The 27,195-nt window shown below is 47.3% G+C and overlaps 2 protein-coding genes, 1 long non-coding RNA gene and 4 other non-coding genes across 9 annotated transcripts in view; 1 reads left to right on the plus strand and 6 right to left on the minus strand.

Moving 5' to 3' along the window:
• Positions 1 to 75: 75 nt before the first annotated feature.
• On the minus strand, positions 76 to 2,981 carry LOC122480184. 2 transcript variants are annotated; one of them, XR_006296522.1, is made up of 5 exons: positions 2,679 to 2,981; positions 1,565 to 1,663; positions 1,198 to 1,275; positions 805 to 855; positions 76 to 202 (listed from the first exon to the last, which is right to left on the minus strand). It is a non-coding gene; the product is annotated as an uncharacterized LOC122480184 (long non-coding RNA). The 2 variants fall into 2 exon arrangements; XR_006296523.1 differs by lacking the exon at positions 2,679 to 2,981 and adding an exon at positions 2,493 to 2,672.
• On the minus strand, positions 274 to 347 carry LOC122482372. The gene has a single exon (XR_006297157.1). It is a non-coding gene; the product is annotated as a small nucleolar RNA SNORD99 (small nucleolar RNA).
• LOC122482360 lies at positions 1,038 to 1,170 on the minus strand. Its single transcript, XR_006297145.1, has one exon. It is a non-coding gene; the product is annotated as a small nucleolar RNA SNORA61 (small nucleolar RNA).
• LOC122482357 lies at positions 1,401 to 1,531 on the minus strand. The gene has a single exon (XR_006297143.1). It is a non-coding gene; the product is annotated as a small nucleolar RNA SNORA44 (small nucleolar RNA).
• On the minus strand, positions 2,017 to 2,151 carry LOC122482342. Its single transcript, XR_006297129.1, has one exon. It is a non-coding gene; the product is annotated as a small nucleolar RNA SNORA16B/SNORA16A family (small nucleolar RNA).
• A 7,516-nt stretch (positions 2,982 to 10,497) lies between the features above and the next one.
• On the plus strand, positions 10,498 to 11,944 carry RAB42 (RAB42, member RAS oncogene family). Its single transcript, XM_043574249.1, has 2 exons — positions 10,498 to 10,786; positions 11,389 to 11,944. The coding sequence occupies exons 1-2, from the start codon at positions 10,542 to 10,544 to the stop codon at positions 11,810 to 11,812; spliced, it is 669 nt and encodes a 222-aa protein (XP_043430184.1). The 5' UTR covers positions 10,498 to 10,541; the 3' UTR covers positions 11,813 to 11,944.
• A 6,532-nt stretch (positions 11,945 to 18,476) lies between these two features.
• Positions 18,477 to 27,195, minus strand: part of TAF12 (TATA-box binding protein associated factor 12) — a 31,565-nt gene continuing 22,846 nt past the window's right edge. For both annotated transcript variants that reach the window (XM_043574251.1, XM_043574250.1), the window contains 3 exons: positions 26,421 to 26,535; positions 20,435 to 20,523; positions 18,477 to 18,953 (listed from right to left, as the gene is read on the minus strand). In XM_043574251.1, coding sequence (XP_043430186.1) covers positions 18,918 to 18,953; positions 20,435 to 20,523; positions 26,421 to 26,535 — 240 coding nt within the window. In that variant the 3' untranslated portion in view covers positions 18,477 to 18,917. The remainder of the gene's footprint in view (positions 18,954 to 20,434; positions 20,524 to 26,420; positions 26,536 to 27,195) is intronic.

The raw sequence follows: 27,195 nt of genomic DNA on the forward strand, positions 1-27,195 counted from the left end.
GGATAAAAAATAGTTTAACGCTGTTATGGGGAATAACCAGCAGCTTGAGGGACATCAAGAATATGGACACAAGCATACTTTAAGTCTTTTATTGGTCACTTACATACCACATGCCAGCATAAGAAGAAATACAGAGGTCATGGTTTTCCACTGAAAATAACCTGTTGTCTTTTAGCTTGCCTCTTCCCATAAGGTCTGTCTCCTGAAAAGGAAGTGTATGCCAGTGTGTTACTATTCCCCCAATTAATTAATGCCACCCAGACATTTTCCCCAAACTGGTCTCAGTCCCATATCCGCATTTATCATCCATAGATGTCCACTCAGATTAGGTTTCATCCTGGACCAGTCAGCCTAACAAAACATACCCTGAACTAGATGAACTACTTGTTTCTGCCCAACCCATCTCCCACACTTCCAGGAAAGGGGCCAGTACGATCCCATGGTTTGAGGTTTCCCCAAACCTCAGAGCAGGAGCTCAAACCACGACTGCACATTCAACGCAATCAGCCTCTGCTGCTGAAGGTGCAGGGCTTTGGCATCTGGTACTGACTTTCTACTCACAGCACGTTGTGCTCTTCCTGGCCTTCCAACAGGATAGGCAAATCTAATAGACCAAATCACACCAAACATTTTTCTCTTCTGGCCATGAACAGCTAATAGGTGTAAGTGATGTAGTATTAAAAAGCTAAGACTTTCTTTCATACAGGCCTAGGCTGCCTCATGATTCACTACACTAAGGGTTTACAACACTCCACCGCTTGGCGCTGCAAGGAAGCTACAGTGAAGTTTAGGTAGCCAACTTACCCAACTATAGATCCATAATCACAGATAAGGACAGCTTTACTGGTAACAGATCTTAAAAAAAAAAACAAAAGACAGGACACTCTCAACCAAGAGGCAAGAAGGACATTCAGGTTGATCAAATTCAGAAGTATTAAGTCAGCCATCACTACAACTGCCCAGACCTTCACTTACATCCTCCCTTTAAGCCTAAGATTATCCCATTTTACAGGGGAGGAGATCAAAGAGAATTCAAATCTTGTTTGAAACTAGCCTCCAAGCTATATACCAGACGATAAGCACTGGGAGGCTAGTTTCAGTGTTCTTTTTCCTCCTTTTACGACCACCAAGACCAGTGTTCAGATCCGATGGGAAAGGGAACCGGAGGGTCAGGATGTCTTCAACATCTAACTTTACCTTATCTAAAGCACAGCAACAACCTGGTAACTTCAGATTCTTCAGTAGCAGATACTGCCAGGACACTTGGGGAGCAACCTGCAGAAAAAAGGGTGAAAGCTCTAAACGAAAAAGTTGATCGAAACACCCATCTACCATCTACGTGGTAGTTTATGGAAAACACCCGGACTCACTTAGAAGGCTTCCAGCCCAGGTCCCAAGCCGTTTATAGGAAAGGCGAGTGGCAGCTGCAGGTATTATGTTGACCTGTGCTGTCAAAGTCTCTCCAGGTTGCTCTCGCATGCAGTTGGAGATCCCATGGCCACAACCGGCCACAGCCCTTGGAAACATGCTGTACTGACCCGCCAGGCAGTTCCCAGAAACCTACCGGGTCCTGAGATGGTGGTGTTCCATCACAGTCATGACCACAGAATCCTCACCAGAAAGCTCAACCTCAGAGTCCTCCTGGAATCTTCATCTGGCACAACTAAGACAAGAACACAGTTGTCCTGAATGACATTGTTCCCTTCTGGTCTTGACAATCAAAATGTTTGGCTTTTGACCCTGGTACTTATGCCTTAAGCTTTTCAGGGCAGTGACCCAAAGCACTGTTAAGATCTGTGCCACTTGCCACTGGATTTTCCCAGCACACATGTCCAACCCATTCCCACTGCCTGCCCCTCCATACTTGTTCTTCATCTCAGCAATCTACTTCTCAGAAGTTTTATTCTAGCAACTCTATGCAAGACCCATCAACAGAGCATTTCTGTTGGCCTCTGGAAACCTGTCTATTGTAGTAAAGGATTCCACCTATACCGGAGAAATGGCAGGTACGATGGGAATTGTCTTTTCCTGATATGTTGCAGATCGGTTACAGCAAACAGAACGGCGACCGTCAAGGAAAACTGTCACTCTGGGCTCCTTTTTGACCACAGCAGCTATGTGGAAGCAGCTGCAGCTTCGATAAGGGCCACAGGGCAATTTAGGTCTCAGGACCGCCACAAATCCTGTCCAACCCTCAGACTCCCCTAAATCCTGTGCACTACTGCATAACTGAAATTCACCTACTGAGACATGCTGGAGACCAAATAAGAGAACAGATATCCTACTACCAGGTCCCAACTTCCTCTTCATTTTTGTTATGTACCAGTGTTTTGTCTCATTTAATCTTTACAGGACCATTTTATCATCCGTTTTACGGACAGGTTTAAATTAAGCTATTTACTGAAAGTCGCCAATCAGTGTAGAAAAGCCACACAACTGGAATTTAAAATAGGTTCTAAGGACTCGAACTCCAAAAATCCCTTTTTATCCACCTGCATGAATTCCTTAACATGTCCTGCAGCCAGATAACAGGTAAAGTCACTTCCCCAAGGTCGCCCAATAAGTAGCTGTAATGGGCCGTTTCCGATCCCGCTGACACCACCACGCGGCGTCTCCCTAGTTAGGCCACTACAGGCCCAAGACTGCCCCGCACCCCGCTGCCTGGCCGCGTTACTCACCCGTCACAGCGCGGGCCGAGGCGGGAGCAGGCGCGGCCCTCTCGGGGTCCGGCCCCTCTCATCGCGCATGCGGCCGACCAGGCCTTCTGGACCTCGGTCCCAGCAGGCCGGGAGGCCCGGCAACTGAGAGCCGCGCTTAACATCCCTCAGCCTCGGGAGGCAGCCCGGGCGAGTGAGGGGCCGGTGGCGGCCAAGCTACAGTAGCGTAAGTGGAAGAATGTGCGTGACTTGCAGCAGGTCGGAGACAGCGACGCACGACTACCCCCGCACGGCGGCTGGGAAAAGGGACGTCGGAGCGTTGGGAGAGGGCTTTTATAGGCCTCGCCCTTGGCGGCCGCGCCCGACCACTGCGGCAACGCGCCCGCGCAGACCTCTGGGAGTTGTAGTCCGTCTGCCCTCAGGCACCGGGAGGCGCGTCAGGCTCTGAGTTCTAAGCGCGTGCGGAGTCGCTGCCTTCTTGCCGGGGGAAGAGAGCAGCCTTCCGCCCGTGTTCCGCACTGGCTGAACGTCTGGGACTCCGCCCTGGGCTCACAAATGAAGCCGACTCGCTATTCCGGCTGGAGCTCAGACATCCAAAGTCGGGAAATGACGCGGTGAGCTGCGTCAGGGCTCGGCTCCGACCGCGGCGGGCCGACCGAGGAGCAGCCACCGGATGGGTGTGGAGAGGCGCTCGGCGAGCTCTTCTGGGGGCGAGGCTTTTTGGGAGGGTTTCTCAGCAAGGAAGACGCGACCGATTTACTCAGAAGATGAATGCATTATTTGTTCATTTTCCGCTAATAGATAAGTAACTTTGCCGAGCACTTACACAGATTATCTCAACTAGTTTCCCCAACAACCCTGTGTGTAGGTTTGTAGTTATGCCCTTTTTACAGATCAGAAAACTGAGGGATGCATCACCCAGGTAACTAACGAGGGAAGGGCCTGAATCCACGAGTCCACGGCAGAGACCACGCTCAGAATCGCTGTGCCATGTACATGTTTTGTCCATGGAATGAATAAACGTCAATGTAAAAACAAGAAGTTGTCAAGAATTAAATACGTGTTCTGTGCTTACTTTATTCGTTAATTTTTATCCTTAATATACTCATTAAAAAGGAGGTACTACTATTGTTCTCATTTTTTTTAAATTTTTTTTTCAACGTTTTATTTTATTTTTGGGACAGAGAGAGACAGAGCATGAACGGGGGAGGGGCAGAGAGAGAGGGAGACACAGAATCGGAAGCAGGCTCCAGGCTCTGAGCCATCAGCCCAGAGCCTGATGCGGGGCTCGAACTCACGGACCGCGAGATCGTGACCTGGCTGAAGTCAGACCCTTAACCGACTGCGCCACCCAGGCTCCCCCAATTTTTTTTTTTAATCGTTATGAACTCGAGTGCTTAAATATATCTGATGGTTTCAATCCATTGCAACCTGTCTACTCATTAAAACTTGAATTGTCCCATCTCTGGCCAGCAAAACATCTTTTCAGGTTGGCTCCAGAGTCCTTTTAATTTGACTCTGGTAGTTTTGATTATTGCTGTTATAACAAGATGTTCCAGGATCATTTGCACAATTCCTGACCTAAAACCAGAATCAGCCATTTGTCCACTTAGAAAATGGTGGGGTTTTTTTGTTTGTTTTTTTTTAACGTTTTATTTATTTTTGAGACAGAGAGAGACAGAGCATGAACAGGGGAGGGTGAGAGAGAGAGAGGGAGACACAGAATCGGAAACAGGCTCCAGGCTCTGAGCCATCAGCCCAGAGCCTGACGCGGGGCTCGAACTCACGGACCGCGAGATCGTGACCTGGCTGAAGTCGGACGCTTAACCGACTGCGCCACCCAGGCGCCCCCTATTGTTCTCATTTAATAGAGAAAACAACAGACTGTAAGGGGGCAAGAAACTTCCTGGTGACTTCCAAATGAGTTTCTCCAGCCTTACTTTTCTGAGCTCCAGACCTTATATCCTGCAGCGTCCCCGAACTTCTACACTTGGCTATCTAATAGGCTTCTCAGAACATAGCCTTTCCTCCTCCACACCTGCTCTTCCCAATCTCAGCAAATCCTTGGAGTGATCCTGGACTCCTCTTTCTCTATCATCCCACTTACAATCCATCAGCAAATCCTACATTCTCCACCGTTGAGATGTGACAGGAATCTGACCATTTCTTACCACCTCCACTGATGCTATCATTGCCGGCTGACAATCACAGTAGCCTCCTAATTAGTCTCCCTGATTCTACCATTCTCCCCTATAGTCTGGTCTCAACAACCAGCCAATGGTGTGTAAAGAACACAAGGCTTTCATTTTGATGAAGTCTAGCATGTCCATTTGCTTTCTTTTATGCTTTGTGCTTTCTGTGTCCTATTTTAAAAATCTTTGCCTAACTTAAAAGTGTTAAAGATTTTCCCCTCTGTTTTCCTCTGGAAGTTTAAGAGTCTTAACTCTTACAGTTAGATCTAGGATTCATTTTTTAGTTAATTTTTTGCGTATGGTGTAAGAGTCACCTTATTTACTTACTTACTTATGCTTATTTACTGCATATGGCTCTCCAGTTGTTCCATCTTCATTTGTTGAAAAAGATTATCCATCTAATTGGTTTGACACCTTTGTAAAAATCAGTTAACCGTATGTGTAGGTCTGTTTCTGTACTCAATACTACACTGTCCGGATTACTGTAGCTTTTTAATAAGTTTTGAAATAGGGTACTATAAGTCATGCAACTTTGTTCTTTTTCAAAATTGTTTCAGCTGTTCAGTCTTTGCATTTCCATGTAAATTTTAGTATCAGCTAATTTTGTATTTTTTCTAATGTTTATTTTTCAGAGAGCGTGCTTGCATACATGGGAGAGGGGCAGAGAGAGAGGGAGACAGATGATCTGAAGTGACCTCTGTACTGACAGTAGAGAGCACAATGCGGGGCTTGAACAGATCATGACTCGAGCCCCTAATTTGTATTTTTTAAAAACCCTACTGGCTGGAGGGTGCCTGGATGGCTCAGGCCGTTGAGCATTGGACCCTTGATTTTGGCTCAGGTCATGATCCCAGGGTCATGAGATCAAGCCCCAAATCAGGCTCTGTGCTGAGTGTGGAGCCTAAGATTCTCTCTCTCTCTCTCTCTCTCTTTCTCTCTCCCTTTCTCCCTCCCTCCCTCTGCCCTCTCCTCCTCTTCCATGCTCTCTAAAATATAAAAATAAAAAATAAAAGCCTACTGGGATTTGGTTGGAATTGCATTGAATCTGTAGACTTAATTTGGGGAGAACTGACAACAATCTTTTTTTTTTTAATATTTATTTATTTTTGGGAAAGTGCAAGCAAGGGAGGGGCAGAAGAGGGGGACAGAAGATCCAAAGTGGACTCTGTGCTGACAGGCTGACAGCAGCGAGCCCCATGTGGGGCTTGACTCAAGAACAATGACCTGAAGTTGGACACTCAACTGACTGAGCCATTCAGGTGCCCCTGACAACAAGCTTGAGTCCTCTCATCCATGAGTATGGTATACCTCTCCATTTATTTAAGTCATCTTTAATTTTTCTCAACAGTGTTTTTTAATTTTCAGTGTACAGATCTTATGTATCTTTTGTCAAATTTATCCCTAAGTCTTTCATATTTCTGATGCCGGCATTTTTGTCAATTTCAAATTCTAAATGGTCATTGCTAGTATATATAGAATTAATTTTTGCATATTAACTTATATCCTTGCTAAACTTATATCCTTGCTAACTTATATCCTTGCCAAAACTGTATTAGTTTTGGCACCTCTTTTGTAAGTTCCTTAAGATTTTTCACAAGTCTGTGAATAAAAAGATAGGTTTACTTCTTCCTTTTCCAACCTGGATATCTTTTCTTTCTTTTTCTTGCCTTTTAATATTGGCTAGGACCTCCAGTACAATATTGAATTAATAAGTTACATTTCATCAAAATTAAAACTCTCAGCAGGGGGGCCACCTGAGTGGCTCAGTTGGTTGAGTGTCTGACTTTGGCTCAGGTCATGATCTCATGGTTCATGGGTTTGAGCCCCACATCAGCCTCTGTGCTGACAGCGTGGAGCCTGCTTCAGATTCTCCGTCTTGTTCTCTCTCTGCTCCTCCCCCCACCCCTTAAAAAAGTAGACATTTAAAAATTTCCAAAAAGTAACTCTCAGGCGGGGGGACAGTTAGGAGAGAATTAAAAACGGATATGGGGAAACTTTTTGGCATGATACATGGTTGTGGTAATGGTTTCATGGATGTACATGTGCATCAAAACTCATCACATTGTACACTATAATATGTACAGTTTACTGTGTGCAAATTATACCTCAATAAAGATGTAAAAATAAAAACCATAACCAAGAAAAAATTTACGTCCTATTATTCACCTGCTCAAAAATATCCACTGATTTTGCAACACATTTGGAATAAAAACTGAAGTCCCATAATGGCCTCTGAAGCCACATGATTTGGCTCCTCCTCCTCTCTGCCCTCATCACCCACCACTTGCTCCCTCATTCATTCTGCTCCCTTTTCTCAGCCTCTCTGCTCTGCTTGTAGCATCATTGCCTGATCTCACCTCAGGGCCTTTGCTCTTGCTGTTCTTCTTGCCTGGAACTATCCTCTCTGGATATCAGAGACAACCACACTACTCATTCCTTCACTTTATGTAACCTCCTCAGGACACCCTATTTTGATATAGCTACCCTGCCACCCTTTAAGCTATTGTTCTGCTTGATTGTTATTTATGGCACTTATTGCCTCTTGACATCACATTATACATGGGTTTATTTTCTGTCTTCCCCATTACAATGTGAGCTGCCAATAACAGGAATTGTGTCTTTTTATCTTCACTGCTATATAAGTGCCTGGTATATAAGAGACAGCACTTATTGAAACAATTAGTAAGTAAATGAATGAATTAATTAATGAAACTTGGCCAAGGCCACATAGCTAGTAAGTGGCAGTTGGAACTAAAACCTAGATCTATCTCATGTAAATGTGCATAACTTACCTGCTATGTTATACAGTTCCTCCGTGACTACTTCATGAGGTGGGCACCGTGATTTGCCTTACTTAGCAGAAGAGGAAGCAGGGGGTGGGGAATCACTTTCCTCACCCCTAATCACATAGTCTATGGCAAGGTCAGCTGACATCTGGACTCTGGTGCTAGGTGCAGAGGTCAGGCACATGACCCCATCCCACAGCAGGAGTGTCCAGGAGAGGAAGTTCAAAGAGTCCAATGCTGACAGTGCACTGCCCATGTGTGCTAACCACAAAGCTTTCTGGCAATGTTGGGTTCAAACTGCATTTCAAGCTGTTTCATGCCTCTTTGCCTTTGCCCAGATGCCCCTGCCTGGAGTGCCCTTCCTCTTTGACCTCCCCAGCTCCTACTTGTCCTTGGGGACTCAGCTTCAGCATCACCTCCTGCATGAGGTCTTCTCTGAGCCTGTAGCTCCCTGAGCCCAGCCCTACTGTGGGATTTGACTGACTGAATTAATGAATAAATAGCACTTACCTGCTTTTATTCATTCATTAAGCCATAAATATTTACTGAGTTCCTGTTTTGTGCCAAGCACTGAGGATACAATCATAGATCACTGCCTTCAAGTAACCTAGGAGGGAGACAGCACAGTGGACAAAAGGGCATGTGACCTCATTGGCCAGGTGGTGAGAGGCTTCTTTAGGACAGGGATCTAATCTAAGGTATGAAGTAGGAGTTAGCCCTTTGAAGAGAGAGAGTGTGTTCCTGGCAGAGGGTTGAGAAGAGGAAAGATGTTCAGTACGGCTGGAGCTCAGAGTACCAGTGGTGGGTAAAGAAGGGGCTTAAGGGCTGGGGTGCCTGGGTGGCTCAGTTGGTTAATTGTCAGACTCTTGGTTTCAGCTCAGGTGATGATCTTATGGTTCCTGGTCCAGGTTTGTGGTCCAGGTTCCGCACGGTCAGCACAGAGCCTACTTGGGATTCTCCCTCTTTCTCTCTGCCCCTCTCCCACCCTCTCAAGCACATGTGCAAGCATGTATGTGGTGGGGGGCACTCTCTGTGTGTCAAAATAAACTTTAAAAAAGGAGGAAGAGAGAGAAGAGGAGAGAAGAGGAGTGGGAGGAGAGGGAGGAGGGGGAGGAGGAGGAGGCTGGTGCATCCATAGAGATCTGACACAAAAATAATTTTCCTTCTGAACAGAGGTGGGGAGAATATCTCGATGGAGGAATCAGTGGGGCAGGTGGGAGTGATGCAGACTCTTAATTTGGGGAAACCTGGTAGGAAGGATTTCTCTTCCTCTCTCCTACTCCTAGAGGTAGGGAAGGAGCAGAGACATGGGCCCCTTCAGGCTCTACCATGCAGGTGACCAATGACTGAGATTACACGGAGACCCTCAGAGTGGCTTCTTACTGATTTGTTAGGAGTTAGCCAGAAGAGGGGCACCTGGCTGGCTCAGTTGGTAGAGCATGTGACTCTTGATCTCAGGGTTGTGAGTTCAAGTGTCATGCTGGATGTAGAGATTACTTACATACATACATACATACATACATACACACATACACTTTAAAAAAAAAGAGTTAGTTAGAAGAAAATTGGGCCTTCCTAGATCCTGCCAGAAACAGAAATACCAAACAAGGGTTTGCCCTTGGGTAAACTTGGCAGCTAGAATGTATTCCTTGCTGAGTGATCTTGGATTATTTAATCTCTCTGAGCCTCAGTTTCCTCATCTGTGGAAATGAGCAGAACAACACCTAAAAGTCACAAGGTGAGAAGGAAATATGACGTGATTGTTTGCAACAGTGAGGATCTCCCCTCACCACCAATGTGCCACAACAAATTAAACTGGTAAAATCCACCCACATTGGACAGTGGGATTAAACCAATAGACAAGCTGTGTGAGACCAGCCAGCACCTCAGCCTTGATACCTTGGGTTTCCAGAAGGCCTCACTGGGGAGAATAGAGTAGATCTTGGAAGCAGCTGTTCCCACCTTACCCTTGCCACTAACCCAAGTGAGACCTGACCACTGTGCCCTGGAAACTCTTGGTACTTGATTCGCAGTCCCCTTTCGTGGCATCGAGGGGATAACGAAGATGGAGACAAACTGAGATGTGAGTCTCAGCTGTGCTCTGTGACCTGAGACAAGCCTCAGTCTCCTCAGCTCTAAAATGGGCACACAGTGGCCCTCTCAAAATTGTTGCCCACAGAATGTGAAGAACTGACCATCTGGCCTCATAAATGTTAACTGTCAAGGCCCCAGACCAACTGCACTCCCTCTGGAATCACATTTGTCTGTCCTGCCTCTTCTACTAGCCCTGTCCAAGTCTCTCTCTGGGCCCTGAGGCCCAGCCCAGGTAGGTGCTAAGGATGCAATGGGGTTGTTAAACATTGAACCTGACCATGGAACAGGAGGCCCTAGGCCAGGGCCAATGGGGCTCCTGGAAAGGAGCACCTGGGCAGGGAAGTGGCATCTATAAACCATCAACTTTCTAGAGTGGCATCTCCAGGTCCAGCAGCAGGGGCCCAACCGGGGTACTGCCTGGAGAGCGGGGCTGGAGAGAGAAGCCAGCACAGCAGCAGCGGCGATTGAATGAGGTGGACACTCTGGCTGTGTTAGTTTCGGGCCAGTGCCTGTCTCGTTCTCGTTCCTCGCTCTTCCTCCAACCCACATTGCCTTCTTTCATCTCTCATCCTAAGAAGTAGGGGTTATTATCCCCATTTTGGAAGACGAAACTGGGGTTCAGAGAGGCGAGCACGTGCCCAGGTGTCTCGGCCGCCGGGCCTCCGGGGTGGGTCACTAGCACAACGCGCCCCCGGCCCGCGGTCCCGTGTCTCGGCGCTGGGGCCCAGAGGGCGGCGCCAGCCTGCGGGCCGCGGGGCGGGGCGGGGCGAGGCCGGACCGCTGGCCTCCGGCGGGGCGGCGAGAAGGGGGCCATGGAGGCACCGGACTGCCACTACCAGTTCCGGATCGCGCTGCTGGGGGACGCGGCCGTGGGCAAGACGTCGCTGCTGCGGCGCTACGTGGCAGGAGCGCCCGGGGCCCCGGAGCCCAAACCCGAGCCCGAGCCCGAGTGGGCGCCCACAGTGGGCGTCGAGTTCTACAGCCGCAAGCTGCAGCTGCCGGCCGGGCCGCGCGTCAAGCTGCAGCTTTGGGACACCGCGGGCCACGAACGCTACAGGTGCGGGGAGGGCGGGGAGAGAGACTTCGGGGTGGTCAGTGTCCCCGGCCTCCACGGCTACCCCCCAGCGGGGTCGGCCTCGGTGGCCCAGGTACAGGTCTGGGGAATGCCCTGGTCTCTAGCCCTTCACTCGGAGTCCTTACACAAATGCAGCCAGTGGCCTGAGACCCTGATGCTGGGAGGGCAGAAGGGCCCTGCTCTGGAAAGCTAGAGGGATGGGTGACCTGGCTGCTGAGAGAGCCCACGGAGCAGAGCTGGAAGTGTCAGGGAGCCGTGAAAGGACGAGAGATTTGGGTGGGCCTGGAAGGATGCATAGGAATTTGCCAGAAAACGGGAAGCAAAAAGCTGCAATCAGGAAAACATCAGGCTTCCTCCATGAATGGAGGAATGGTCCAGAGGGTATGACTGGAACTTGCTCCCTAGCTGAGGGGCGCAGGCACTCTCTTGGGAGACACGGATGCCAGGAGCAGAGAAGTATGGAGCAGTGTGAAATGAGCTATGGGGCCTGTGGGGCAGTCGGTGCTCGTGAGGGAAGCCCTGTCTTTGGGGGGTGGGGGGTCTTGAAGGCATAAACCTCGCCCAGCTCACTCCCCCTCCTTCAGGTGCATCACCAGGTCCTTTTACCGGAATGTGGTAGGTGTCCTACTGGTCTTTGATGTGACAAACAGGAAGTCCTTTGAACATATCTGCGACTGGCACCAGGAGGCCATGGCCACTCAGGGCCCAAACAAGGTGATCTTCTTACTGGTTGGCCACAAGAGTGATCTGCAGAGCACCCGTGTTGTCTCAGCCCAGGAGGCAGAGGAGCTGGCTGCCTCCCTGGGCATGGCCTTCATGGAGACCTCGGCCAAAAAGAACTGCAATGTGGACCTGGCCTTCAACACCCTTGCTGACGCCATCCAGCAGGCTCTGGAGCAGGGGGACATCAAGCTGGAGGAGGACTGGGGGGGTGTCCGGCTCATCCACAAGGCCCAAGTCCCCAGGTCCCCCCACAGGAAGCAGCCCCCAGGCCCATGTCAGTGTTGACTCTGGGAGGGAAAGGGTTAAACCTCTGTCAACCTCAGAAGTGCTGCTGGAATGGGGAGTGGCAGGATCTTTCTGGAGATCAAATGGCAGGATGTATCCAAAGGGTTAACATAAAGAGTATCTTAGCAGTCACTCTTGGGGTCTCAGGGACTTTCTTCCAGAAAGATTTTCTTCCAGCAAGCTCTGAGAAGTCACATGTACAGCGGCTTCCTGTCCTTCAGCCTGTTTCCTCAGTTGTCAGTGGGGCTCATTAAAGACCCACATCACGGCAGGGGGTGGGGGTGTGTGGGGGGGTGGGAGTGTGTGGGCATGAATGAGACAATGAATGCGGGGACATGCTCAGCCCAGAGCCAGCCATCCGGTAAGAACTGAATAACAACTGTCCTCATCACTCTTTCCAATCTTGGACAGTTCTGGCAGTGTTTCTGAGCTCAGATGCTGAGACGCACCGCGTCTGGAAGCTGCTGCACAGGCAAGGAGTGGGCAGGAAATTTCAGGGCAAGCCTACCTCGGAGCCTCCTTAGGTCCTCAGGCTTGGATGAGTCTTAAATGCGTGCCCTGAAACTCAGGGTTGCTGCTCAGAGCCCCTACTCCAAGGCCAGGTGCCTGATCTGGATCTGGAAGGCAGGGATGAACACGAGGGGCCAGCTCCTAGGTTAGGCACACAGTGGACACTCTGATTAGCCACCAAGTTGTTCCTTTGGGGCTGAAGAACCCACAGCCTCCTACCCCCACCCATTTGTCCCTGGGAGGGCAGCGATGGTGTTGACGGTGGGTTCACAGCACCCTCTGGAAACTGCCCACATCCAATGTTAATCTATTGAATCCACTGGGGCTGGGAGGAGTGTTTAAAAGCCTGGCTTTCTTTGCCCCAACTCAGAAGGTCAAACCCAGCTTTGTCAGTCTTCATGGGGCAAATTGAGGCCATTGTTCTTACAACATCACAGCTCTTCTCCCTCTGCTTAGTGGCACCTCCCCCCCCCCCCCCCCCCCCCCCCCCCCCCCCCCCGCAGATATTGCTCTCCAGAATACCCTAATCCATATCTGCTCACTAATCCTCATCTCAGAAATTGCCTCCTGGAGAACAGGAACTGCTAGGCAGAAAATGTCTTGGGGCAATCTGGGAAGGCTTTCTGGAGATGGTGTTTATGTTGGTAAGAATCTCAGCAGGTGTAGGGCACGTGGGTGGCTCAATAAAGCATCCAACTCTTGATTTCGGCTCAGGTCATGATCTCAGGGTTCATGAGTTTGAGCCCAGCATGGCATCAGGCTCTGTGCTCGCAGCCGGGAGCCTCCTTAGGATTCTCTCTTCCTCTCCCCCACTCTCACGTTTTCTCTGTCTCTCTCCCTCTCTCAAAAAAAAAAAAAAAAAAGAATCTGCAGGTATAGGAGAGGTGTCATTGTGCCAGTGGGCACAGGAAAGGCATGGACAGTTGCCACAGCAAAAGAGCAAAACCATTTAATTCACTGTGACCTGGGGACTTACTCAGTCTCAGATTCCTCTTCAGTATCATGTGACTGATAATCCCTTCTTCCAAGGGCTCTTGGGAGGTTTCTAGTCTAGGTGGGTTTCTTAGCTTCTTCCCCATAGGGGATGGGCCAGGGTGGGTCTCGCTGTGCACTGCCTCCTTTTTTACTACTATTTTTAAAGTTTATTTTGAGAGTCAGATGATATCAAGAGTCAGATGCTTAACCAACTTGAGCTACTCAGGCACCTCAAGGATCACCTCTTACCCATAGTATCATCCTAGCTGCCAAAAGTAGGGTAAGCTTTGCAGTCAAGTTTGACTCTCAGCTCCACTGTGTAACTGTGGGACCCTGGGGAACTCACTTCATCTCTGCAAGCCACAGTGGACTCCTCTGGAAAAAGAGGATAGTAATACCTAACTCACAGGGTTTTAGAAAGGATTAGATGAGGGGCTCCTGGGTGGCTCAGTTGGTTAAAGTGTGTGACTTTGGTTCAGGTCATGATTTTGCAGTTTGTGGGTTTGACCCCCACATCAAGCTCTATGCTGACAGCTCAGAGCTTGGAGTCTGCTTCGGATTCTGTGTCTCCCTCTCTCTCTGCCCCTTCCCCACTCATGCTCTGTCTCTCTCTCTCTCTCTCAAAAATAAATAAAGATTAAAAAGAAATTTTCTTTCTTAAGAAAAGATTAGATGAGAAATTTAAGGCAGTGCTGGCCACATAGTAGGAATTCACAAAATGGATGTCCCCTTCTTCCCCTGAGGGTTTTGCTCCTAATCACTGTAAGGGAACAGAGACTACCAAAGTAAACACTGGGGAAATAACAAGGATTCCAGACTCTACCAAAGATCTTAAAAGATCTTGACCGCACCCCCACCCTGCTCCCTGCCTCCAGACCCGGAGATGTGAACTGGGCTCTGCTTTCTTATTAAGGGTGAGATTCCAGAATCGTCCCTTCGGGGCTATCCCTAGGCTAGTCTGAGCACACAAAACTCCCTCTCCAAAGCAGCACCCTGGCTAAACCCTCTCTGGCCATAGCAGCTTCCGCATGGTCAAGCTCCCAGGCCTGGATCCATGCTTTTTGCCCTTTAGAAGGCACAGAGCCAAAGTCTGCTACCTGTAGGCCCTTTCTGAAGATCCAGCCTGCCCTGGGAGCCACTGAAACCTAGTGGGTAAAGAGGGAAGACACATCCTGCTCTCCACACATGAGGCTGGAACTGAAGATATTGGGGGTGGGAGTCTAATCTCTCTACCTCTGAGCCTCAGTCTTTATGGTAAAATGAGAACAATTCCTACGTCACAGGTTTGTTAGAGGATTAAATATGATGGCATGTGTTAAGTGCCCAATGAGTGTTAACTTCCTTCTGTTAACAAGCTCCCTTTGGGTCTTTCATGTGCCCATCCCTTGTCTGGAATGTCCTTTCTCCATCTATGTCAAAACTCTGTTCATCCTTCAAGGTTTGGCCCAACCTAATGTATCAGTTCCTTCTCTGAGCCTTTAGGGCACCTGAGTGGCTCCCTTCTTTGAGATTTCAGGCTCTGCTGTCTCTCATCATTTTGCCCCACTAGACTCTAGCATTTCAAGGCCACGGTTTCCATGAGAAGGAAAGACAATGGGCCAAGAGCACAGGTCTGAGTCCTAGCCTGCCCAGTGACCTCAGACAGGTCATAATGACCTCTCCAGACCTTAATGTTCTTACCAGTAAAATAAAGGGCAGCACTGGGTGATGTTGGGGCCTTTTTTTAACTATAGGTAACTGTGAGGCTTCAGTCCACCTCTGGCCTCCTCCTCCCTGCTTCCCCTCATTCAGGCACACGGGACTTTCCAGGATGACTTTCTGGTACCAGATGCTTCCTTTTGTGTCCTCAAAACTCACTCCTGTTGTTGCAGCCACACCCTACCTCTATCTTTTGGTTAATACTTTCCTAGGAAAACCTCACATGCCATATCCCTTTACTTTTAGTTCAAATTAACTGCAGCAACTTCCTGGCTGTACCCCTCCCACCCGCCTCCAACTCCATTCTCCACACTGGCAGCCAGAGCAAGGCTTTTAACATGGAAACACAATCACATTAGTCCTCCCCCTAAACCTCCACTGGCTCCCCATCACCTGGACAGTAGTTTTCAAACTTTTTGTTTATATGCTTATTTTTAGCATCAGAATCCTCTTATCTTTTAGTCCTAAAAATGTCCCCCAATTAGGAAAAGGTATTGCTCAGGCTGAAGAGGGGTGGGAAGCCCAAGGCCAGCCTTCTGGGCCACCAACACTACACCCTCCCATTCCTGCAAGACAGACAGACACACACACACACACACACACACAGCAGCCTCTGAAGACTTTGACGCTATTGCCTGCAAGCTGTCCACCTCTCAAGTTTACTTGCTGCTCATCTCTGGACATCGCCTCCCAGTGTTACACCTTGTGCTTGAGCCACATGATGCACTGACCTCTTTACACCTCTGGGCCTTTGCATATGCTGTTCTTAGTCACCCCCATCTTGTCTCCATAAGACTTAGGGAGACAGGGCAGAGGCAGGCTCCGGAAGTCAGATGGACTTGGCTGAAGCCTCGGCACCAACACAAGCTGTGTGATTTTGAGTAAGTTAAACTTTTAACTCTCAGTTTCCTGCTGGGAACATGGGATTAGATAAGATACTACAATTACACTGTGTGACACAGGCCAAGCACATTCTTCCTTCTTCAGACTTGCTGGGAAAACACAATGCACTTATCTATGGAAGGCACTTAGCACAGCATGAGGCACCTGTAAGCACCCTACAAGATCCTCTACAAGGATGCTGGAGTCCATCAGCCCTGTTGTCCCTGAGCTCCTCAGCACTGGGCTAGGCTCTGGGAATCTGGCTATGGTTCTCAGTCAATGAGGAAGAGGGCCTTGAACCCAGGGTGCGGGTGAGCTGCACTAAGGATGGCCACACCAAGTCAGAAGATGCCTCATAGATCACTTGGTGGTGCCCCTGTCCTGTACTCCTACACACAGTCGTCAAAGCCTGTGAGTGCGCCGTGTAACCATCTTTCAGAATTCCCCCTGCCCTCCACTTCACTACCACCACCTCCATCCAGGCAACAGCCTTCTAATGAATCTCTCTGCTTCCACACCTGGCCTCTCCCTTCCCCCCTCCTGGCTATTTGTACTCCACTGCCTGGCCAGGATGATGTTTTAAAACTGCAAACCTGACAATAAATTATATTTAATATATAAAAAAAAGAGGGGCGGCTGGGTGGCGCAGTCGGTTAAGCGTCCGACTTCAGCCAGGTCGCGATCTCGCAGTCCGTGAGTTCGAGCCCCGCGTCAGGCTCTGGGCTGATGGCTCGGAGCCTGGAGCCTGTTTCCGATTCTGTGTCTCCCTCTCTCTCTGCCCCTCCCCCATTCATGCTCTGTCTCTCTCTGTCCCAAAAATAAATAAAAACGTTTAAAAAAAAAAAAAAAAGAAAAAGAAAAAATAAATAAAATCTTGGCATTCTGTTAAAACAAAAACAACTGCAAACCTGATGAAAATCCCCTAGTGGTCCCTGTTACCTTTTGGGTAAAGTGCACTCTTGCTGGGGCCTACGAGGCACTGCATGACCTGGCCTGACTCACCTCACTACACTGCCTCGGGGCTGGCTTCCATGCAGTTCTCTCTCCCTCAAAGAGATCTCCACGCCTTCACCTGAGTCACTCAACTCAGTTGGTCAGACCGCTGCCCCCAGTCCTGTGAACCTCTCCTTTGCTGCCCTAGGCACAGAGGCAGTTTTACACCCACTCTATGGCAGGACGGCTCCATGTTTTTGTTCACCAACACAGGCCCAGGTCCAGCTTATAAATACTTGCTGAATGAACAAGCCCCTCCAAATACAGATAGGACAAGGCTCAAGATGGATGAAGCCACTTACCTGTCACACAGCTGATCAAGAATTGAGATCTTTTGACTCTACCCCAGCTCTTTCCATTAAACTGCCCAATTCTTTTGTCCCTTTCTGTCCTTAATGAAGGTTTCAAAACTAATTCTGGGTTCCTTCTTGGTTGTCAAGGTCAGTGACTCGCTCCTACTATCGGAACTCAGCGAGAGGCCTTTTGCTGTCTGATATCACCAACAGAACATCCTTTGAGAATGTCACCCAGTGGTATCAGGAGGTTCTGGAAAAAGTGAAACTCTTCAACATCCTCTTCCTGGTGGTAGGCCGCAGAAGTGACCTGGTGCCCAAGCAACAGGTAACGTTGGAGGAAGAGAAGCTGGCTGCTTCTTTGGGTGCTCGCCATGTTGAGACCTTGGCCAAGAGCAACAGGAACATCAGCACAGCCTTTGGGCTGCTCACTTAAGAGAGGGGTTATGGGGCCAAATTCCAAGTGGGAGGGAATGAAAAGCAGGGTCCCATCTCAGGCCAAGATTCAAGGCAGAGGAGAAAAGCAGGACAAGGTGGGTATACCCATGCTGGTGATCTCTGGATGGAACACCCACGCCCCCTGAGGCCCAAGGAACCCTCACAATCCACAAGGGCTACACTGGGCTCAGGACAGGGTGATGCTAGGTACCACTGAAGGTCATGACCCTGAGTTCTTAAGGTGCCTGGTTTCCTCTGCATGATGTTGAAAATACAGGGATCTGGGGTGGCGCAGTCGGTTGGGCGTCCGACTTCAGCCAGGTCACGATCTCGCAGTCCGTGAGTTCGAGCCCCGCGTCGGGCTCTGGGCTGATGGCTCAGAGCCTGGAGCCTGCTTCCGATTCTGTGTCTCCCTCTCTCTCTGCCCCTCCCCCGTTCATGCTCTGTCTCTCTCTGTCCCAAAAATAAATAAACGTTGAAAATACAGGGATCAGGGACATCAACAACTAAGAACAGACAGGCACCTGCACAGATGGGCCTTTCCCCAAGCTACTGCCATCCTTTCTTGGGGCCAAGGATGAACATCAGGAGTTCTAGAAGAGCAGGTCAAAAAAGACTTTGCCAAAACTCTTGAGATTGGGGCTCATGAGAGTCACCCTGTCCCGTTCTTATGGCAGAGAAACTGGACTCAAACTCCTACTGACGGTATGGCCTTCCTTGGAGTAAAATAATAGAAAAATTTCTGGGTTTTTTTTCTCCTCACAGAATGAATAGTGGTGCTGCCACCTGCTGACAGAGAGCTACATCCAGCCTTGCTTGTCCTCTGAACTCTCTCTGGCCTTTCAAAGGCTATAAGCCATGTATACCCTGTGTTCTTCGATTAATAACTTCTTTATTCTGGAAAAGCAAATGAAAGTCATATTCATATAAACACTGACATTACAAAGTACAGGGAAAAGGGGAAGGGAAAAAGAAACAAAAACCTCTACAAATCCTGCTAATACTGTCTCACCAAACAAGACCATAATGCTTTGTTCCATATTCAATCACTTATATAATAAACCACAAATAAAGTCTTCTCTGGAAGATACATTGTTCCTCTCTGAGACGGCAGGGAAAAGGGACTGGAAGTTGGGATAGGAGGCTTTATTCTTTTGGCAGATCCTCTCAGTCATTATAGATATTGCTGTACTGTTAATAAAAAATATATGCTTCTCTGTAAAGCATTAAAAAAAAAATCCAAGGATGAGATGGCTGAGGTCTCAGCTCAAGTATCTCCAAATACATTGTTGTCCATTCCCTGACCTTTCCATGTGTTATTTCTTGGTTGTTTTCCGGATCAATGCCATTCTCTGAAAGGAGAGTGAAATAACCAATAACACAGGTTAGAGTCAGGAACTGTCCTAGTCACCCATGTGTGGCATGGTCTATACCACAAGCTGGAGCCCTTGGGAACCTACATGCACAGTGCAGCTCAGCAGGCTCCTTTGAGCCTAAGAGCAGTCTTCAGGACCCCAAGAGATGTTTGGACAGGCCAGTAGGTCCATTCTGTTGACCAAAAGACCCAAACTACTGTAGGTTAGCAGGATGGCAAGAAAGTTAAAAACAGAAGGTGACAGCTCTTGCCTTTTGGGGACTTAGGGGATAGGTCATCAAAGCATATGTTTTCTAGATTCCTAATCTCTGAGGATTCTAGAGTCCAATCTCTCTGAGGATGAAGAAAATAGGGAAGGGGATGGTTTCAAGACTGTTGCCACACATAAAGGGAGCTGATATTTCACTCTTGATGACCTATAGTGAAGGAAACTGACACTAACAATTTCCACCACAACCCATCAGGGAAACATTCAGGTCACAGGTTTCAAATTTTACTATTTCCAGCCACTGGCCAAATTACTGATTGGCTTTGCTTACTCTTTGACCAAGAGATTGTCCTAATATTATGATACTTGCTGAGAGAGGGGGACGGGGAGGGAGATAGGGCTGAAAAGTGGATAATTTGGGAACAGAGCCAAAATGACCATCCCTTGTCTGAAGGACTGCCTTCTGAGGAATACTGTGATCTTTTGATTCAGGCTATCAGTGGCTTCCGTGTAGGGCTTCCTCTGTGAGCTTTGTAAACACACACACTCCGGAGATCCCAAGAAGCAAGGGACAGTCAGCTACAACCACCCAACTATGCCCATTAAGCTTGGAAAGAACTCACTTTTGAAATCAGAGCACCAGCTAAATTAAGATGTTGTCAAGAGGAAGCCATCACTGCTATCAGATTGACCAATGACAGAGACAACTTGTTCACAGCAGAAGTGGAGTTAGTTCTCATACTGACCCCTCAGTTCTGCAGTCAGAGGGGCAGAGAACAAAGGTGAAGCTGGGACAGAGGCCAGAATGCCTAGCACAGCAGTCTGGGCACGACCCTCCTGCACAAGTATGGCTTATCTCTCCTTTCTTTAAACTGCCCTCTACCCAGAGGGCCACATATGATGTTCTGACAGCAACAGTGCAGGAGGATTTCATTAGGGAGACATGGAGGGGCGAGTTCTGTCCCTATTAGAAGAATCTACAATCAACAGCTTTAAGTGGCGCCCATCAGGACTGAGAGAAAAAACTGAGGCCACATGTGGGAACAGCAAAGTACCACAGATGTATCTCACTGTTCTCCCATGGAGCCCTGTGCTTCTTGCCCTCTCTGATCTCTGGTCCAGGGAGTGGAGCTTACTGTGTGAGGGAAGTGACAACTGCAGTGATAGTAGCTGTGTGTGCTGTCTTGCTCCCTTGGAGACACAGCTCAAGGATCAGCTGTGACTCCCCTGGGTTTCTGACAGCTCCTCACCTGTTTGTGAGCCTCTGTGGTGCAAGCCTTTTTGTAGGGTCGGATTTCTTCAGAGCCAAATCCAGGGATCCACATGTTCCACTGGCGTTCTGCAAGGAAGAGGCCAGCACAGAGATAAGGGGACAGGGAAGGCAGCATCGAAGTGCAGGGGGACCCTTGGACAAGGGTCAGGGAGCACTAATCTGAGCAATCAGCTATATTAATTAGCAGTAACCCTGCAGAGGGATTCTATGGAATACAAATGGGGGAATCACATGTGGTGCCTCCAAGGTTTGAAATGACACCATTCGACCTACATGCAAAGACAAACGAGGGAAATGAGTCCAGGCTGTGAGTTATGAGCCCTAAGGTTTCCATGCAGCTCAAGAGAACAGAAAAGTCATTTGTTTCTTCAGTTGTCTTTTTTTTTTTTTTAAAGTAGGCTCCACACTTAACATGGGGCTTGAACTCAGGATCCTGAGATCAAGAGTCACATGCTCTCCCCATTGAGCCAGCCAGGCACCTTCAGTTGTCTTATTCCTACGTTCAAAGTCACTCCTCTCAAACCCAAAGGAAGAGAAGGAGGAGAAAGGCATTTTGAGCATTCTGGAGTTAAGAGCCAAGTCCCAGTTCTGCTGCTTCACTGTAGAGCTGTATGACGCTGGGTCTCAGTTTCTTCATCTTTTACATGGTAGTAACAACAATAATAACCATGTCATAGGGTGGTTGAAAGCATTCAATGACATAATGCAATCCCAGAGCCTGGGATAAATGCACAGAGATATGGATATAGACATAGGTATGTCCATAGCACAGCCCTGTGTTCTGGTGCCACTGGATATGGTCATCCCTGTAAGAGTGTCCCTAGAGGTTCCAAGAGGGCAAAGAGATTTTGTTTATTAGAGTATGTCAGTAATTGGCATAGCTACACGGACGCCCAAACCCATGAATAAAAGTGCGGGGCACTTTAAGTATACCCAATATAAAAAAATTATACCTACACAAGATTATTTAGGGAATAAGCCTATTCAAAAGGAGTAAGATACTTTATCATATGCCCTAAAGCACTGAAAACATTTGTTTTGCAAATCTGTTTTGCCCCAGGCAGCCACTTACTTAAATCAAATTGAGTATTAGTGATTTTACAGTTATACTTTGTGTCTACTGTACAGTAACTATTGGGTGAATAAATGATTTATGTTTGGTTCTAGAATAATTTTATATACAGCTCTCTTCCAATATTTATTTGAAAATAAAAATATCTGAAGCCTTCTGCAAATAATATTTGTTGTCAGTCCTTGAAAGTGGAACTAATGGGGCGCCTGGGTGGCTCAGTCGGTTAAGCGTCCGACTTCGGCTCAGGTCATGATCTCACGGTCCGTGAGTTCGAGCCCCGCATCGGGCTCTGTGCTGACAGCTCAGAGCCTGGAGCCCGTTTCAGATTCTGTGTCTCCCTCTCTCTCTGCCCCTCCCCTGTTCATGCTCTGTCTCTCTCTGTCTCTCTCTGTCTCAAAAATAAATAAACGTTAAAAAAAAAAAAAAAAAAAAGAAAGTGTAACTAAGATTATTCCCGGGGTGCCTGGGTGGCTCAGTTGGTTAAGTGTCCGACTTCAGCTTAGATCACGATCTCGAAGTTCCCGAGTTCAAGCCCCACATTGGGCTCTGTGCTGACAGCTTGGAGCCTGGAGCCAACTTCTGGGTCTCCCTCTCTCTCAGTCCCTCTTCCAGTTCACGCTATGTCTCTCTCTCAAAAATAATAAACTTAAAAAAAAAAATGAGCCTTTAAAAAAGATTATTCTCTGGGAATTAAACTTTACAATCAATAAAAGTGGGTCAGGATATGGATATGTAAAGTGTCTTTAAAGAAAGAGAACAGCCAGGCTGGCTGGCTCAGTTGGTAGGGGATGCAACTCTTGATCTCGGGATTGTGAGTCTGAGCTCCACACTGTAGAGATTACTTAAAAAAAAAAAAAAAAAAAAAAAACTTAAAAAAAAAAAAAAGATAGTAGCTACCAGGCAAGAATGCACACATGTTAAGTATGTGTACAATATATGTAAATATGTATATATTTAGGGGCGCCTGGGTGACTCAGTTGGGTGTCTGACTTCGATTCAGGTGATGATCACAGCTTGTGAGTTTGAACCCCACATCGGCTCTCCAGTCTCAGTGCAGAGTCTGCTTTGGATCCTCTGTTTCTCTCTCTGTCCCTCCCCAGCTTGCTCTCTCTCTCTCAGAAATAAATGAAAATTTAAAAAATTTTAAATATGCATATATTTATATTTTGTATTACATTAATGTAACAGCAACAACAATCATTTAGTGACTAAAAGGTATAGTAAAATGTGTGGTATAAAGCAGCACTGTAGGGGCACCTGGGTGGCTCAGTTGGTTAGGTGTCTAACTTTGGGTCAGGTCATGATCTCACAGTTCATGAGTTTGAGCCCTGAGTCAGCCTCTGCACTGACAGCTCGGAGCCTGGAGCCTGCTTTGGATTCTGTGTCTCCCTCTCTCTCTGCCCCTCCCCTGCTTGCATTCTGTCTCTCTCTCTCTCTAAAATAAATTAAAAAACATTTAAAAATATAAAAATAAAGCAGCACTGTACAAAGCATTCCATGTACATTATCTCATTGAACTCCCACATTACTTTTTTTTTTAAGTTTATTTATTTTGAGAAAGAGCATGAGCAGGGAGAGAGGCAAAAGGAGAGGGAGGGAGTGAGAGAGAGATAATCCCAAGCAGGCTCCAAGTCGTCAGCACAGAGCCCCATGCAGGGCTCAAACCCACGAACCGTGAGATCATAACCTTAGCCGAAATCAAGAGATGGACATTTAACCAACTAAGCCACCCAGGTGCTCCTAAACTTCCACATTTCTAAAGACTCTGTCTGTCAGAAAGGGAGGTTATTTAACTACGCAAGTACAGAAAATCAGGTGAGAAGCAAACCTGGCAGCACCCATCCCAGTCGGTCAGAAGAAAGGAGATGTCCAGATTTCACATCCCCATCTGCAAGTCTATCTTTGTTGGGGGTGGTGTGCAGCAGACCTGGGTGGTCAGGTGCCATTCAATACCAGGTTCCTCAATTCCCCTTGCTCCGATCCCATGCCCCCCAAGCGATCTGATTATGCATCGGTCTCCACCTAGGCCTGCTACAGAAGCTGTTCTGGCAATGCAGACTTGTGAGTATTCCTATCTTTGTGACAATTACTTCTCACCCATAATAAATAAACTAACATTCCAATGCTATTTCTAATAATTAAAATACAAAATATTTTGGGGTGCTTTGGTGGCTCAGTCAGTTAAGCATCTGACTCTTGATTTCGGCTCAGGTCAAGATCTCATAGTTTGTGAGACTGAGTGAGCCCAGTATCAGCTCTGCACTGACAGCATGGAGGCTGCTTGGGATTCTCTCTCTTCCTCTCTCTCTCTCTGCTCCCTCTGCTCTCTGCCCCCTCCCCCACTTATACATGCTCTCTCAAATAAATAAATAAATAAACTTAAAAAAATTTAAAAATAGGAATGCTAAACTCTCAAATATAATCTGTTGTGTGGGGGAGGGTTGTGGCAAAATATACATAAAAATTACCATTTTAACCATTTTTATTTTATTTTATTTTTTTTAATGTTTATTCATTTTAGAGACAGAGAACAACAGAGCATGAATGGGGGAAGATCAGAGAGAGAGGGAGACACAGAATCTGAAACAGGCTCCAGGCTCTGAGCTGTCAGCACAGAGCCCGATGCAGGCTCAAACTCACGGACCGCGAGATCATGACCTGAGCCGAAGTCGGTCGCCCAAACGACTGAGCCACCCAGGCGCCCCATAACCATTTTTAGGCATACAGTTCTGCGGCATTAAGCGCATTCACCTTGTTGTACAACCATTATCACTACTCATTTCCAAAACGTTTTCATCATGTCAAACTAATGCTCTGTACACATTAAAGCAGTGCCCATCTCCCCCCTCCCACGGCCCCTCATCATCACCATTCTACTTTCTATCCATTTGCATTATGGTGGTTTTAAAACATGTCTGCAAATTCCTTTACATGCCTCCTGTTAAGGAGTGGAGATTGCCTCAAAGAACAGAATTCAGTGGAGTGACACTGAGGGACTTCAGACACTGGGTCAGTGAAAGCCGTGCACTTTCTGCCAGGTGGTTATAGGATACTCATCCTGGGAGCCTATACCACCATGTAAGAAGTCCAGCCAGGGGCACTTGGATGGCTCAGTCAATTAAGCGTCCGATTTCAGCTCAGGTCATGATCTCACGGTTTAGGAGTTCAAGCCCCACATCAGGTCCTGTGCTGACAGCTCAGAGCCTAGATTCTGCTGCGGATTCTGTGTCTCCCTCTCTCTCTGCCCCTCCCTCACTTGCACTCTGTCTCTCTTCCTTTCTCAAGAATAAATAAACATTAAAAAACAATTAAAAAAAAAAAAAAGAAGTCTAGCCATCCCGGGACTGCACGGGATGAGATCATGTAGGGAGACTGCAGACAAAGGAAGACCTGTGGAGTCCCAGCTTTTGAGAGCATCTAGCCCAGGTATCAGACTTGGACATGATGAAACCCTGTTATGGGTTGAATTGTGTCCCTCAAAAAGAAAAAGACATGTTTAAGTCCTAACCCCCAGCACCTCAGAATATATTGGTAATAGGGTCACTGCAGATGTAACTAATTAAGATAAGGTCATACAGGAGTAGGGTGGGCCCTTAATCCAGTATAACTAGCATCCTGAAGAGCAGAAGAGGCAGACCAAGAGACACACACAGGAGAGAAGGTCACTCAGAGGCATAGACGGAGTGATGCAGCTATATGCAGGCTAGGATTCCTAGCCACCACCAGAAGCTAGGAAAAGGCATGGAAAGATTCTTCCACAGTTAACACTGGAGAGATCATGGCCCTGCTGATACCTTGATTTTAGATTTCTGGCCGCCAGAACTGTGAGAGAATAAATTTTGTTTTTTAAAGCTACCTAGTTTATGGTACTTTGTTACGACAGCCCTAGGAGACTAATACATCTTCCTTCAAAACAATCTCAGCCCCGACCACCACCTGACTTTAATTACGTGAGAAACCCCTTAGCAAAACTGCCTGGCTAAGCCCAGTCACCCCCTGACTTATGAACAAAATAAACCATTGTTATTGTTTTAAGCCACTGTCTTGGAGCAGTTTGTTACCCAATAACACATAACTGGAATATCTGTCCTCTATTACTAATACCAGCAACGTTAACCAGAAGTGTGTTATTTACTCCACCAAGACTACCAGCGTCTCCCTAAGCTATACCTTCCTGACACTGGGAAGGAAGCCTTTTTCAGTAATCAGTCATGGGCTGATCTATACCGAAAACCTCAATCTGCCTCATTCAGTTGGCTTGACTATCTCTGTACTCACAAGACTGTTCACTTTCTTCTGAACTGCATTGTAACCAATGCAGAGTGGGGCTTGTTTATTTCCCAAGTAATTATGGTTATCAATGTTATCTCAGAAAAACCCAAGCTTGAATTTAGTGTAGAAAAACAGAACACAAAATTATATGTATATTATGATTACAATTTGGGGGAGGGGGGAAATTCATAAATAGGCTAAAAACTGGAAGAAAAACACCATTATTTAAATGGTGGAGACATAATTGCTACATTTATAAAACTCTACTTTGTGCCAGGTCCTGTGCCAGTCACTTGACAAACATAACCCGTAATTCTCATGATCACTCTACAGGGATGATATTATGATCTCCACTTTACAAATGAGGAAACAGGCTCTAAGAGAAAGTTGGTAGGAAGGACAAGGTGATACAGACAGAAATGGCAAACCCAATGCCTTGGCTCATTCTCCTTACCATGGATGGGTTTCCCTTCTCTATGTAAATCTGCTATGGAATGAATACATACATCCCAGAGCCCAATAGCCTAATTCTGACATGAAGGTTCCTCTGACTAGATCTTTCTGGTGGTCCTAAAGGAGTAACAGTGTGAATGCCTCAGGGAGAAACAAGACCACATACCTAGATGCAGCTGGACATCTTTCACCTCCAGGGTGCTGGACTTGCGATGCCGAGCAAGCTGGCAGGCTGCTGTCACCACACTCTCGATAAAATCATCAGCAATCTGCAGCAGCATCTGGGGAAGACAAAAGTGGGGGAGAGTAACCATGACACTGGCAGAGTAGGCTCCTGTTGCTGGGACAACTGTGTCTGCTTGAATCACATATTTAGTCAGGCTTTCTATTAGAAGCCATGGAATCAGCATTTGGGCTAAGGTGAGGAGGAAGAGGAGTGAGAACAACACTAAAAACACATCAACTCATTAACCAGGTTGAGCACAACTCACACCTTTCTGAGGGATGTTACTTTCTGTACTTCCTACCTGGCAGGAATCAATCAGGCCAATCCCTCACTCTCATATTTTCTTCTGAATTAGATGGGAAAACAAAAGTGAATCTTTATACTTCCTCACTCACAGTCTCCTAAAGCATTTTTATTTCCATTATCTCACCTAGTCCTTATATTAATCCTGTGAAAAAAATGGGGCATGGATTTTATCCTCCTTCTATACAGAAGGATGCTGACTCATGGCCATGCAACTGCTAAACACCAGAAGCAGGATTCAACTTCCAGATTCCATGTCCAAATCCTGGGTTCTTTCCACTTCATTATCATTTATCCTGGACTATGTGAAGAGTAAAATCAGAATTTGAAGCTAAAAATTGGAGTTTTCATCAGTCAATACCTTGGCCTCCTCTGCTGACCAAAAATAAAATGAACTACAATCATAGACAGG

This window comes from Prionailurus bengalensis, chromosome C1, assembly GCF_016509475.1.
Source record: "Prionailurus bengalensis isolate Pbe53 chromosome C1, Fcat_Pben_1.1_paternal_pri, whole genome shotgun sequence".
Lineage (NCBI taxonomy): Eukaryota > Metazoa > Chordata > Mammalia > Carnivora > Felidae > Prionailurus > Prionailurus bengalensis.

What these genes read in the sequence shown, in the direction of transcription:
- RAB42 (XM_043574249.1), top strand. Translation starts at nt 10,542, where the DNA reads ATGGAGGCACCGGACTGCCACTACCAGTTCCGGATCGCGCTGCTGGGG. An exon ending in GCGGGCCACGAACGCTACAG is followed by an intron (nt 10,787 to 11,388) that starts GTGCGGGGAGGG and finishes CCCCTCCTTCAG; the next exon opens with GTGCATCACCAGGTCCTTTT.